The 15,531-nt window shown below is 44.5% G+C and overlaps 1 protein-coding gene across 2 annotated transcripts in view; it reads left to right on the top strand.

Moving 5' to 3' along the window:
* The window catches only part of tei (teiresias), a 104,059-nt gene that overhangs the window by 78,356 nt on the left and 10,172 nt on the right, over nucleotides 1–15,531 (top strand). For both annotated transcript variants that reach the window (XM_070103220.1, XM_070103221.1), the window contains 3 exons: nucleotides 3,572–3,744; nucleotides 5,071–5,233; nucleotides 14,021–14,143. In XM_070103220.1, the coding sequence (XP_069959321.1) occupies nucleotides 3,572–3,744; nucleotides 5,071–5,233; nucleotides 14,021–14,143 (459 nt within the window). The remainder of the gene's footprint in view (nucleotides 1–3,571; nucleotides 3,745–5,070; nucleotides 5,234–14,020; nucleotides 14,144–15,531) is intronic.

Here is a 15,531-nt window from a genome sequence, read left to right as displayed (position 1 = left end):
GATGTTACATATCTGTTTGTTGTCTAAACTGGTGACATAACATTGTGTTTTCTTGGTATCCTTATAAGATGATATAATATCTGTAGTTGTGATACTTGTATATACACAAACTATCATATTATAACCTTGCTTGTCTAAATGGGTGGTAAAACTAGATATATTTATAGTTTATTTAAATGATATAAGAAGTTTTATTAATGTTTGGGTAAACTATTATGAGTGCGTTTAATATTTATATAACCTGGCATTATTGTTCCCTCATTATATAGTAAAATATGAGTTAAAGAACACAGCTGCAACTGATGTGACACAATAATATTACCTATGTCTATTTCCCTAACATTTTGTCACTAGTTCTACCATTATTACTAACATTAATGTTACTAGTGCAGCATAAATATGGTAATAATATTGTACTAGTGTTTAATATTAAATATTTGTTATATTTTATTGAATAGTCTTCGTTCTTAGAATAATTTACATAGACGTATAGTCTCCGTTCTTAGAATAATTTACATAACTTAGACGTATAGTCTCCGTTCTTAGAATAATTTACATAACTTAGACGTATAGTCTCCGTTCTTAGAATAATTTACATAACTTAGACGTATAGTCTCCGTTCTTAGAATAATTTACATAACTTAGACGTATAGTCTCCGTTCTTAGAATAATTTACATAACTTAGACGTATAGTCTCCGTTCTTAGAATAATTTACATAACTTAGACGTATAGTCTCCGTTCTTAGAATAATTTACATAACTTAGACGTATAGTCTCCGTTCTTAGAATAATTTACATAACTTAGACGTATAGTCTCCGTTCTTAGAATAATTTACATAACTTAGACGTATAGTCTCCGTTCTTAGAATAATTTACATAACTTAGACGTATAGTCTCCGTTCTTAGAATAATTTACATAACTTAGACGTATAGTCTCCGTTCTTAGAATAATTTACATAACTTAGACGTATAGTCTCCGTTCTTAGAATAATTTACATAACTTAGACGTATAGTCTCCGTTCTTAGAATAATTTACATAACTTAGACGTATAGTCTTCGTTCTTAGAATAATTTACATAACTTAGACGTATAGTCTCCGTTCTTAGAATAATTTACATAACTTAGACGTATAGTCTCCGTTCTTAGAATAATTTACATAACTTAGACGTATAGTCTCCGTTCTTAGAATAATTTACATAACTTAGACGTAGCCATCTTAGCTATTATTAACTTATATTTTATGATGGTGTAATTATGTAAATTACCTAATTATGTAAAGTACCTAATTAAGTTGTGCCAATAAAGAAAATTAAAATAAATATGGTACTAGAAGCAAAATAATCAAATGGCTTCTAGGAGAATTTACTAGAAGCCATTGTGTACTCTCAGTTGTATGTACTCTCAGTTGTGTTGTGGTAATATTAGTGTGTGTACTCTCAGTTGTATGTACTCTCAGTTGTGTTGTGGTAATATTAGTGTGTGTACTCTCAGTTGTATGTACTCTCAGTTGTGTTGTGGTAATATTAGTGTGTGTACTCTCAGTTGTATGTACTCTCAGTTGTGTTGTGGTAATATTAGTGTGTGTACTCTCAGTTGTATGTACTCTCAGTTGTGTTGTGGTAATATTAGTGTGTGTACTCTCAGTTGTGTTGTGGTAATATTAGTGTATGTACTCTCAGTTGTGTTGTGGTAATATTAGTGTATGTACTCTCAGTTGTATGTACTCTCAGTTGTGTTGTGGTAATATTAGTGTATGTACTCTCAGTTGTGTTGTGGTAATATTAGTGTATGTACTCTCAGTTGTATGTACTCTCAGTTGTGTTGTGGTAATATTAGTGTGTGTACTCTCAGTTGTGTTGTAATATTAGTGTATGTACTCTCAGTTGTGTTGTGGTAATATTAGTGTGTGTACTCTCAGTTGTATGTACTCAGTTGTGTTGTGGTAATATTAGTGTGTGTACTCTCAGTTGTATGTACTCTCAGTTGTGTTGTAATATTAGTGTATGTACTCTCAGTTGTATGTACTCTCAGTTGTGTTGTGGTAATATTAGTGTGTGTACTCTCAGTTGTGTTGTAATATTAGTGTATGTACTCTCAGTTGTGTTGTGGTAATATTAGTGTGTGTACTCTCAGTTGTATGTACTCTCAGTTGTGTTGTAATATTAGTGTATGTACTCTCAGTTGTGTTGTAACATTAGTGTATGTACTCAGTTGTGTTGTGGTAATATTAGTGTGTGTACTCTCAGTTGTATGTACTCTCAGTTGTGTTGTAACATTAGTGTATGTACTCAGTTGTGTTGTGGTAATATTAGTGTATGTACTCTCAGTTGTATGTACTCTCAGTTGTGTTGTAATATTAGTGTATGTACTTTCAGTTGTTTGTACTCTCAGTTGTGTTGTGGTAATAGTGTGTGTACTCTCAGTTGTATGTACTCAGTTGTGTTGTGGTAATATTAGTGTGTGTACTCTCAGTTGTATGTACTCAGTTGTGTTGTGGTAATATTAGTGTGTATACTCTCAGTTGTATGTACTCAGTTGTGTTGTGGTAATATTACTGTGTGTACTCTCAGTTGTATGTACTCTCAGTTGTGTTGTGGTAATATTAGTGTGTGTACTCTCAGTTATGTTGTAATATTAGTGTATGTACTCTCAGTTGTGTTGTAATATTAGTGTATGTACTCTCAGTTGTGTTGTAATATTAGTGTATGTACTCTCAGTTGTGTTGTGGTAATATTAGTGTATGTACTCTCAGTTGTGTTGTGGTAATATTAGTGTATGTACTCTCAGTTGTGTTGTGGTAATATTAGTGTATGTACTCTTAGTTGTATAGTGGTAATATTAGTGTATGTACTCTTAGTTGTATAGTGGTAAGATTAGTGTGTGTACTCTCAGTTGTGTAGTGGTAACATTAGTGTATGTACTCTCAGTTGTGTAGTGGTAACATTAGTGTATGTACTCTCAGTTGTGTAGTGGTAACATTAGTGTATGTACTCTCAGTTGTGTAGTGGTAACATTAGTATATGTACTCTCAGTTGTGTAGTGGTAACATTGGTGTATGTACTCTCAGTTGTGTAGTGGTAACATTGGTGTATGTACTCTCAGTTGTGTAGTGGTAACATTAGTATATGTACTCTCAGTTGTGTAGTGGTAACATTAGTATATGTACTCTCAGTTGTGTAGTGGTAACATTAGTATATGTACTCTCAGTTGTGTAGTGGTAACATTGGTGTATGTACTCTCAGTTGTGTAGTGGTAACATTAGTATATGTACTCTCAGTTGTGTAGTGGTAATATTAGTATATGTACTCTCAGTTGTGTGGTGATAGTGTATGTACTCTCAGTTATGTGGTGGTAATATTAGTGTATGTACTCTCAGTTGTGTGGTGGTAATAGTGTATGTACTCTCAGTTGTGTGGTGGTAATAGTGTATGTACTCTCAGTTGTGTGGTGGTAATAGTGTATGTACTCTCAGTTGTGTGGTGGTAATAGTGTATGTACTCTCAGTTGTGTGGTGGTAATATTAGTATATGTACTCTCAGTTGTGTGGTGGTAATAGTGTATGTACTCTCAGTTGCACCTGAGCGGCCGTTCCTGATGTACGCTGGGGCTCAACTAGCACTGGACGCCAGACTCACAACCCGGGAGGGTAACTCCATTACCCTCCACTGTGTAGTGGAGGGTGGTAACCCCTCCCCTTCCATCACCTGGCTCCTGGCCACTCACGATGTTACTCCCTCCAGCCAGGTAAGTTCCTTCACTCTACCTACCCACCTAATGTCTTATTTCCCTCCATCCCTGTCTATCACCCTCCCTCCCTAGTTCCCTTCTTTAATTCCATGTTATATTATTACCGTTAATTATACAGGTGTAATATTCTGATAATATTAATTATATAACTTTATATCATCTATAATTAAAAGTGCTAATTGCTTGCTGACAATGGTTTGACCGCTAACAGCTGGCCTGCTAACAGCTGGCCCACTAACAGCAGGACTGCTGACAGCTGAACTGCTAACAGCTTGCCCACTAACAGCTGGCTCACTGACAGCTGGCCTGCTAACAGCTGGCCCACTAACAGCTGGACTGCTAACAGCTGGCCTACTAACAGCTGGACTGCTAACAGCTGGCCCACTAACAACTGACCTGCTAACAGCTGGCCCACTAACAGCTGGCCTACTAACAGCTGGACTGCTAACAGCTGGCCCAATAACAGCTGGCCTGCTAACAGCTGGCCCACTAACAGCTGGCCCACTAACAGCTGGACTGCTAACAGCTGGCCCACTAACAGCTGGCCTGCTAACAGCTGGACTGCTAACAGCTGGCCTACTAACAGCTGGACTGCTAACAGCTAGCCCACTAACAGCTGGCCTGCTAACAGCTGGCCCACTAACAGCTGGCCTGCTAACAGCTGGCCCACTAACAGCTGGCCTGCTAACAGCTGGCCCACTAACAGCTGGCCTGCTAACAGCTGGACTGCTAACAGCTGGCCTACTAACAGCTGGACTGCTAACAGCTGGCCCACTAACAGCTGGCCTGCTAACATCTGGCCCACTAACAGCTGGCCTGCTAACAGCTGGCCCACTAACAGCTGAACTGCTAACAGCTGGCCCACTAACAGCTGGACTGCTAACAGCTGGACTGCTAACAACTGGACTGCTAACAGGTGGATTGCTAACGGCTGGCCTAACAGCTGGACTGCTAACAACTGGCCTACTAACAGCTGGACTGCAAACAGCTAAACTGTTAACAGCTGGCCCACTAACAGCTGTACTCTCACACCTGTATTCTCTCATCTGCACTCTCACAGTTGTACACTACCTTCATTAACGTGTAGTCCTATCTAAGGTATACCAGTGCTCCCCGAGGCTGCTGCTGTTGCTGTATCCAAGTCTACTAACACTTAAGTACCTATTTTCTCCTAACTTATTAGGGTAAGCATGTGTAAGGAGAGTTTTCCACAAGTGTAGCGCCGCCTGGATATCTAACCCTGGTCTATTCTGTTGTAAGCCAGCCGCTCCAGCACTTAAAGAAGCGACCTTGTTCTTTAACCCGTGTTGTGTTGTGGCGCAGGTTCGCTCCGAGTGGAGGGAGACAGAGGGAGTGTTCTACACCGTGAGCAACATGACACTGAATACCGTGGACAAGCAACACCACAACACCACTGTTGCCTGCATGGTCACTCACCCCGCACTGCCAGTGCCTCTACGAGTACCATTAAGGCTTAATATTGAGTGTAAGTGATAGTCCCAGCGTGTGTTACCCACCCGGCACTACCAGTGCCATTACCTGTGTCATTAAGGCTTAATATTGAGTGTAAGTGATCCTCCCAGCGTGTGTGTTCAGTTCCTAAAGTTCACTCTTGTACTCACAAGTGAATATACATCCACCCGTGGTTAAGAATCACTACAATATGAGTACAAGTAATCGTTGCAACGTGTGAGTGAGCGACCTGCAGTGAGAGTCTGCGAGTACGAGTGCAAAATACCCACAAACTGCTACATCCTCAAAGGTAAAATAAATATTTAGTGGAGACAGTTTTTCTTGGTGATAAAGGTCTTATTTAAGTCTCTAGAGTACATGGTAAATATAGGTAGATATTGGTCGTTAGGACCATGAGAGAGTTGACAGTGGCACTAACACTATGGGAGAGGTGAGAGTGGCACTAACACTATGAGAGAGGTGAGTGGCACTAACACCATGGGAGAGGTGAGAGTGGCACTAACACTATGGGAGAGGTGAGAGTGGCACTAACACTATGGGAGAGGTGAGTGGCACTAACACTATGGGAGAGGTGAGAGTGGCACTAACACTATGGGAGAGGTGAGAGTGGCACTAACACTATGGGAGAGGTGAGAGTGGCACTAACACTATGGGAGAGGTGAGAGTGGCACTAACACTATGGGAGAGGTGAGAGTGGCACTAACACTATGGGAGAGGTGAGAGTGGCACTAACACCATGGGAGAGGTGAGAGTGGCACTAACACTATGGGAGAGGTGAGAGTGGCACTAACACCATGGGAGAGGTGAGAGTGGCACACACCATGGGAGAGGTGAGAGTGGCACTAACACTATGGGAGACGTGAGAGTGGCAATAACACCATGGGAGAGGTGAGAGTGGCACTAACACTATGGGAGAGGTGAGAGTGGCACTAACACTATGGGAGAGGTGAGAGTGGCACTAACACTATGGGAGAGGTGAGAGTGGCACTAACACCATGGGAGAGGTGAGTGGCACTAACACCATGGGAGAGATGAGAGTGGCACTAAAACCATGGGAGAGGTGAGTGGCAATAACACCATGGGAGAGGTGAGTGGCACTAACACCATGGGAGAGATGAGAGTGGCACTAACACCATGGGAGAGGTGAGAGTGGCACTAACACCATGGGAGAGGTGAGAGTGGCACTAACACCATGGGAGAGGTGAGAGTGGCACTAACACCATGGGAGAGGTGAGAGTGGCACTAACACCATGGGAGAGGTGAGAGTGGCACTAACCCCAGGGGAGAGGTGAGAGTGCCACTAACACCATGGGAGAGGTGAGAGTGGCACTAACACCATGGGAGAGGTGAGAGTGGCACTAACACCATGGGAGAGGTGAGAGTGGCACTAACACTATGGGAGAGGTGAGAGTGGCACTAACACCATGGGAGAGGTGAGAGTGGCACACACCATGGGAGAGGTGAGAGTGGCACTAACACTATGGGAGACGTGAGAGTGGCAATAACACCATGGGAGAGGTGAGAGTGGCACTAACACTATGGGAGAGGTGAGAGTGGCACTAACACCATGGGAGAGGTGAGAGTGGCACCAACACCATGGGAGAGGTGAGAGTGGCACTAACACCATGGGAGAGGTGAGAGTGGCACTAACACCATGGGAGAGGTGAGAGTGGCACTAACACCATGGGAGAGGTGAGAGTGACACTAACACCATGGGAGAGGTGAGAGTGGCACTAACACCATGGGAGAGGTGAGAGTGGCACTAACACCATGGGAGAGGTGAGAGTGGCACTAACACCATGGGAGAGGTGAGAGTGGCACTAACACATGAACAACTGTCAAGTTAAGGTTGTTTGTCGAATAAGAGGTTGTGTCTCCAGTGTGGTGGTGTCCCCAGTGTGGTGGTGTCCCCAGTGTGGTGGTGTCCCCAGTGTGGTTGTGTCCCCAGTGTGGTTGTGTCCCCAGTGTGGTTGTGTCCCCAGTGTGGTTGTGTCCCCAGTGTGGTTGTGTCCCCAGTGTGGTGGTGTCCCCAGTGTGGTGGTGTCCCCAGTGTGATGGTGTCCCAGTGTGGTTGTGTCCCCAGTGTGGTGGTGTCCCCAGTGTAGTGGTGTCCCCAGTGTGGTTGTGTCCCCAGTGTGGTTGTGTCCCCAGTGTGGTGGTGTCCCCAGTGTGGTTGTGTCCCCAGTGTGCTGGTGTCCCCAGTGTGCTGGTGTCCCCAGTGTGCTGGTGTCCCCAGTGTGGTGGTGTCCCCAGTGTGGTGGTGTCCCCAGTGTGGTGGTGTCCCCAGTGTGGTGGTGTCCCCAGTGTGGTGGTGTCCCCAGTGTGGTGGTGTCCCCAGTGTGGTGGTGTCCCCGGTGTGGTGGTGTCCCCAGTGTGGTGGTGTCTCCAGTGTGGTGGTGTCCCAGTGTGGTTGTGTCCCCAATGTGGTGTCCACAGTGTGGTGGTGTCCCCAGTGTGGTGGTGTCCCCGGTGTGGTGGTGTCCCCGGTGTGGTGGTGTCCCCAGTGTGGTGGTGTCCCCAGTGTGGTGGTGTCCCCAGTGTGATGGTGTCCTCAGTGTGGTGTCCCAGTGTGGTGGTGTCCCCAGTGTGATGGTGTCCTCAGTGTGGTGTCCACAGTGTGGTGGTGTCCCCAGTGTGATGGTGTCCTCAGTGTGGTGTCCCCAGTGTGGTGGTGTCCCCAGTGTGATGGTGTCCTCAGTGTGGTGTCCCCAGTGTGGTGGTGTCCCCAGTGTGATGGTGTCCTCAGTGTGGTGTCCACAGTGTGGTGGTGTCCCCAGTGTGATGGTGTCCTCAGTGTGGTGTCCCCAGTGTGGTGGTGTCCCCAGTGTGATGGTGTCCTCAGTGTGGTGTCCCCGGTGTGGTGGTGTCCCCGGTGAAAAGTGTCTGGTGCGAGTGTATCGTCCTGAGATTAAACACACTCACGACTCTGTTCCAACAAACACTGGAAGGATACACGTCCTTACATGATCTAACATGACCTTACACGACCTAACATGACCTAACATGACCTTACACGACCTAACATGACCTAACATGACCTTCACGATGGACACCATCATACAGTACTCTAGGAAATCTAAATTACAAAATTCCTTATTTGACAAACACTTCGACTTGACTTGTACAATTGTTCACATGTTCATATCACTAACACCTCTCCCAGGTACAGTTGTTCACATGTTCATATCACTAACACCTCTCCCAGGTACAGTTGTTCACATGTTCAGGTCACTAACACTTCTCCCAGGTACAGTTGTTCACATGTTCGGGTCACTAACACTTCTCCCAGGTACAGTTGTTCACATGTTCATATCACTAACACCTCTCCCAGGTACAGTTGTTCACATGTTCAGGTCACTAACACTTCTCCCAGGTACAGTTGTTCACATGTTCAGGTCACTAACACTTCTCCCAGGTACAGTTGTTCACATGTTCAGGTCACTAACACTTCTCCCAGGTACAGTTGTTCACATGTTCGGGTCACTAACACTTCTCCCAGGTATAGTTGTTCACATGTTCATATCACTAACACCTCTCCCAGGTACAGTTGTTCACATGTTCAGGTCACTAACACTTCTCCCAGGTACAGTTGTTCACATGTTCAGGTCACTAACACTTCTCCCAGGTACAGTTGTTCACATGTTCAGGTCACTAACACTTCTCCCAGGTACAGTTGTTCACATGTTCGGGTCACTAACACTTCTCCCAGGTACAGTTGTTCACATGTTCATATCACTAACACCTCTCCCAGGTACAGTTGTTCACATGTACAGGTCACTAACACTTCTCCCAGGTACAGTTGTTCACATGTTCGGGTCACTAACACCTCTCCCAGGTACAGTTGTTCACATGTTCATATCACTAACACCTCTCCCAGGTACAGTTGTTCACATGTACAGGTCACTAACACTTCTCCCAGGTACAGTTGTTCACATGTACAGGTCACTAACACTTCTCCCAGGTACAGTTGTTCACATGTTCGGGTCACTAACACTTCTCCCAGGTACAGTTGTTCACATGTACAGGTCACTAACACCTCTCCCAGGTACAGTTGTTCACATGTTCAGGTCACTAACACTTCTCCCAGGTACAGTTGTTCACATGTTCAGGTCACTAACACTTCTCCCAGGTACAGTTGTTCACATGTTCATATCACTAACACCTCTCCCAGGTACAGTTGTTCACATGTTCATATCACTAACACCTCTCCCAGGTACAGTTGTTCACATGTTCATATCACTAACACCTCTCCCAGGTACAGTTGTTCACATGTTCAGGTCACTAACACCTCTCCCAGGTACAGTTGTTCACATGTTCGGGTCACTAACACTTCTCCCAGGTACAGTTGTTCACATGTTCGGGTCACTAACACTTCTCCCAGGTACAGTTGTTCACATGTACAGGTCACTAACACCTCTCCCAGGTACAGTTGTTCGCATGTTCAGGTCACTAACACCTCTCCCAGGTACAGTTCGCATGTTCGGGTCACTAACACTTCTCCCAGGTACAGTTGTTCACATGTTCGGGTCACTAACACCTCTCCCAGGTACAGTTGTTCGCATGTTCAGGTCACTAGCACTTCTCCCAGGTACAGTTGTTCGCATGTTCAGGTCACTAGCACTTCTCTCAGGTACAGTTGTTCACATGTATCCTCTGTAGAACTAATACAGAGTGGTCCTAAAGTTTAAGTGACCTACAGAGTGGCCCTAACGTATAAGTGGCCTACAGAGTGGCCCTAACGTATAAGTGGCCTACAGAGTGGCCCTAACGTATAAGTGGCCTACAGAGTGGTCCTAAAGTGTGTAACTACGTTTGTTACTTACAATGTGTAAAGTGTGTTGGTTTGTGTGGGGGGAAGGGAAAGGGGGTGACCCAGTGGTAGACAAGAAGCACTGAAGAACGGATATACACTAAGGTGACAATAGATGGTCACCACCTGCAGATGTACAGCACATTACACGGCCCTCAACACGGGTTGAAGTGACATTAACAGTCTTACAAATCAACTACACTTATATGACATGATAACACATAATGCAAGCAAAAAAAGACAGGTGTCATTTCTAGACTGAAAAACAGAGAGATTACAGTATTGAGGGAGAGAAACAGAGAGAGAAAAAAGAGAGAGCGTAGGGAAAGTGGGTAAGAAAATCTAATCACATTAATGATAATAAGATTGTAGTGAGCGGGGATTTAGGCTCTCGGGGAGCGGTGTACCGTCATTGTATTGTACAGTGTACTGTACCGTCAGGGTATTGTACAGTGTACTGTACCGTCATTGTATTGTACAGTGTACTGTACCGTCAGGGTATTGTACAGTGTACTGTACCGTCATTGTATTGTACAGTGTACTGTACCGTCATTGTATTGTACAGTGTACTGTACCGTCATTGTATTGTACAGTGTACTGTACCGTCAGGGTATTGTACAGTGTACTGTACCGTCATTGTATTGTACAGTGTACTGTACCGTCATTGTATTGTACAGTGTACTGTACCGTCATTGTATTGTACAGTGTACTGTACCGTCATTGTATTGTACAGTGTACTGTACCGTCAGGGTATTGTACAGTGTACTGTACCGTCATTGTATTGTACAGTGTACTGTACCGTCAGGGTATTGTACAGTGTACTGTACCGTCATTGTATTGTACAGTGTACTGTACCGTCATTGTATTGTACAGTGTACTGTACCGTCATTGTATTGTACAGTGTACTGTACCGTCAGGGTATTGTACAGTGTACTGTACCGTCATTGTATTGTACAGTGTACTGTACCGTCATTGTATTGTACAGTGTACTGTACCGTCATTGTATTGTACAGTGTACTGTACCGTCATTGTATTGTACAGTGTACTGTACCGTCAGGGTATTGTACAGTGTACTGTACCGTCATTGTATTGTACAGTGTACTGTACCGTCATTGTATTGTACAGTGTACTGTACCGTCATTGTATTGTACAGTGTACTGTACCGTCAGGGTATTGTACAGTGTACTGTACCGTCATTGTATTGTACAGTGTACTGTACCGTCATTGTATTGTACAGTGTACTGTACCGTCATTGTATTGTACAGTGTACTGTACCGTCATTGTATTGTACAGTGTACTGTACCGTCATTGTATTGTACAGTGTACTGTACCGTCATTGTATTGTACAGTGTACTGTACCGTCATTGTATTGTACAGTGTACTGTACCGTCATTGTATTGTACAGTGTACTGTACCGTCATTACTGTATTGTATTGTACAGTGTACTGTACCGTCATTGTATTGTACAGTGTACTGTACCGTCATTGTATTGTACAGTGTACTGTACCGTCATTGTATTGTACAGTGTACTGTACCGTCAGGGTATTGTACAGTGTACTGTACCGTCATTGTATTGTACAGTGTACTGTACCGTCATTGTATTGTACAGTGTACTGTACCGTCATTGTATTGTACAGTGTACTGTACCGTCATTGTATTGTACAGTGTACTGTACCGTCATTGTATTGTACAGTGTACTGTACCGTCATTGTATTGTACAGTGTACTGTACCGTCATTGTATTGTACAGTGTACTGTACCGTCATTGTATTGTACAGTGTACTGTACCGTCATTGTATTGTACAGTGCACTGTACCGTCATTGTATTGTACAGTGCACTGTACCGTCATTGTATTGTACAGTGTACTGTACCGTCATTGTATTGTACAGTGCACTGTACCGTCATTGTATTGTACAGTGTACTGTACCGTCATTGTATTGTACAGTGTACTGTACCGTCATTGTATTGTACAGTGTACTGTACTGTCATTGTATTGTACAGTGTACTGTACCGTCATTGTATTGTACAGTGCACTGTACCGTCAGGGTATTGTACAGTGTACTGTACCGTCATTGTATTGTACAGTGTACTGTACCGTCATTGTATTGTACAGTGCACTGTACCGTCATTGTATTGTACAGTGTACTGTACCGTCATTGTATTGTACAGTGTACTGTACCGTCATTGTATTGTACAGTGTACTGTACCGTCATTGTATTGTACAGTGTACTGTACCGTCATTGTATTGTACAGTGCACTGTACCGTCAGGGTATTGTACAGTGTACTGTACCGTCATTGTATTGTACAGTGTACTGTACCGTCATTGTATTGTACAGTGCACTGTACCGTCATTGTATTGTACAGTGTACTGTACCGTCATTGTATTGTACAGTGTACTGTACCGTCATTGTATTGTACAGTGTACTGTACCGTCATTGTATTGTACAGTGTACTGTACCGTCATTGTATTGTACAGTGTACTGTACCGTCATTGTATTGTACAGTGTACTGTACCGTCAGGGTATCGTACAGTGTACTGTACCGTCAGGGTATTGTACAGTGTACTGTACCGTCATTGTATTGTACAGTGTACTGTACCGTCATTGTATTGTACAGTGTACTGTACCGTCATTGTATTGTACAGTGTACTGTACCGTCATTGTATTGTACAGTGTACTGTACCGTCATTGTATTGTACAGTGTACTGTACCGTCATTGTATTGTACAGTGTACTGTACCGTCATTGTATTGTACAGTGTACTGTACCGTCAGGGTATTGTACAGTGTACTGTACCGTCAGGGTATCGTACAGTGTACTGTACCGTCATTGTATTGTACAGTGCACTGTACCGTCATTGTATTGTACAGTGTACTGTACCGTCATTGTATTGTACAGTGTACTGTACCGTCATTGTATTGTACAGTGCACTGTACCGTCATTGTATTGTACAGTGTACTGTACCGTCATTGTATTGTACAGTGTACTGTACCGTCATTGTATTGTACAGTGTACTGTACCGTCATTGTATTGTACAGTGTACTGTACCGTCAGGGTATTGTACAGTGTACTGTACCGTCAGGGTATTGTACAGTGTACTGTACCGTCATTGTATTGTACAGTGCACTGTACCGTCATTGTATTGTACAGTGTACTGTACCGTCATTGTATTGTACAGTGCACTGTACCGTCATTGTATTGTACAGTGTACTGTACCGTCATTGTATTGTACAGTGTACTGTACCGTCATTGTATTGTACAGTGCACTGTACCGTCATTGTATTGTACAGTGTACTGTACCGTCAGGGTATCGTACAGTGTACTGTACCGTCATTGTATTGTACAGTGCACTGTACCGTCATTGTATTGTACAGTGTACTGTACCGTCAGGGTATCGTACAGTGTACTGTACCGTCATTGTATTGTACAGTGCACTGTACCGTCATTGTATTGTACAGTGTACTGTACCGTCATTGTATTGTACAGTGTACTGTACCGTCAGGGTATCGTACAGTGCACTGTACCGTCAGGGTATCGTACAGTGCACTGTACCGTCATTGTATTGTACAGTGTACTGTACCGTCAGGGTATTGTACAGTGTACTGTACCGTCAGGGTATCGTACAGTGTACTGTGCCATTACTGCATTGTGAAGTGTACTGTACCATTACTTGCATAGTGTAGCTTCAGTATATTGTGGTGGTGTTAAGGTGGTGGCTGGGAGAGAAGTGTGCAACATTACCTCGCCTCAGACAGCACTCACAACAATACCAGGTCAATATAATATTACACAGGTAATTGACCAGATTAAAATGGGAGAGAGAGAGAGAGTAGTGTACATCAGACGTTAATTGTGTAATGTTATTAGCATTATCTTCCTTGCTTCTACTGCAGTGTATGAGACAAAGCTCACACCACACTCTAAGTAATACAGAAAACAATCGTCTCTTATCTCTCTCTCTCTCTCTCTCTCTCTCTCTCTCTCTCTACAGATTCACCAGACTTCCGGTTGCGTCGGTGGCCAGCCTGGGGTTCTCCTGTGAGGGAAGGATCCAGTGTCTTCCTCTTGTGTCATGTTGATGCCAACCCTCCCTCCATCCCTACCTGGGTCAAAGGTCAGTACCACCTGGGTCAAAGGTCAGTACCACCTGGGTCAAAGGTCAGTACCACATGGGTCAAAGGTCAGTACCACATGGGTCAAAGGTCAGTACTACCTGGGTCAAAGGTCAGTACCACATGGGTCAAAGGTCAGTACCACCTGGGTCAAAGGTCAGTACCACATGGGTCAAAGGTCAGTACCACCTGGGTCAAAGGTCAGTACCACATGGGTCAAAGGTCAGTACCACCTGGGTCAAAGGTCAGTACCACCTGGGTCAAAGGTCAGTGCCACATGGGTCAAAGGCCAGTACCACCTGGGTCAAAGGTCATTACTACCTGGGTCAAAGGTCATTACCACCTGGGTCAAAGGTCATTACCACCTGGGTCAAAGGCCAGTACCACCTGGGTCAAAGGTCATTACCACCTGGGTCAAAGGTCATTACCACCTGGGTCAAAGGTCATTACCACCTGGGTCAAAGGTCATTACCACCTGGGTCAAAGGTCAGTACCACCTGGGTCAAAGGTCAGAACCACCTGGGTCAAAGGTCATTACCACCTGGGTCAAAGGTCATTACCACCTGGGTCAAAGGTCATTACCACCTGGGTCAAAGGTCGGAACCACCTGGGTCAAAGGTCGGAACCACCTGGGTCAAAGGTCATTACCACCTGGGTCAAAGGTCATTACCACCTGGGTCAAAGGTCATTACCACCTGGGTCAAAGGTCAGTACCACCTGGGTCAAAGGTCATTACCACCTGGGTCAAAGGTCAGTACCACCTGGGTCAAAGGTTGGAACCACCTGGGTCAAAGGTCATTACCACCTGGGTCAAAGGTCACTACCACCTGGGTCAAAGGTCATTACCACCTGGGTCAAAGGTCATTACCACCTGGGTCAAAGGTCAGTACCACCTGGGTCAAAGGTCATTACCACCTGGGTCAAAGGTCAGTACCACCTGGGTCAAAGGTCGGAACCACCTGGGTCAAAGGTCATTACCACCTTGGTCAAAGGTCATTACCACCTGGGTCAAAGGTCAGTACCACCTGGGTCAAAGGTCAGTACCACATGGGTCAAAGGTCACTACCACCTGGGTCAAAGGTCATTACCACCTGGGTCAAAGGTTATTACCACCTGGGTCAAAGGTCATTACCACCTGGGTCAAAGGTCGGAACCACCTGGGTCAAAGGTCATTACCACCTGGGTCAAAGGTCATTACCACCTGGGTCAAAGGTCACTACCACCTGGGTCAAAGGTCATTACCACCTGGGTCAAAGGTCATTACCACCTGGGTCAAAGGTCATTACCACCTGGGTCAAAGGTCATTACCACCTGGGTCAAAGGTCACTACCACCTGGGTCAAAGGTCATTACCACCTGGGTCAAAGGTCATTACCACCTGGGTCAAAGGT

Source organism: Cherax quadricarinatus, chromosome 84 (genome assembly GCF_038502225.1).
Source record: "Cherax quadricarinatus isolate ZL_2023a chromosome 84, ASM3850222v1, whole genome shotgun sequence".
NCBI classification, from domain to species: Eukaryota; Metazoa; Arthropoda; class Malacostraca; order Decapoda; family Parastacidae; genus Cherax; species Cherax quadricarinatus.
Note: the sequence above shows the minus strand (reverse complement) of the source record. Positions and strands in the feature narration are given on the sequence as shown.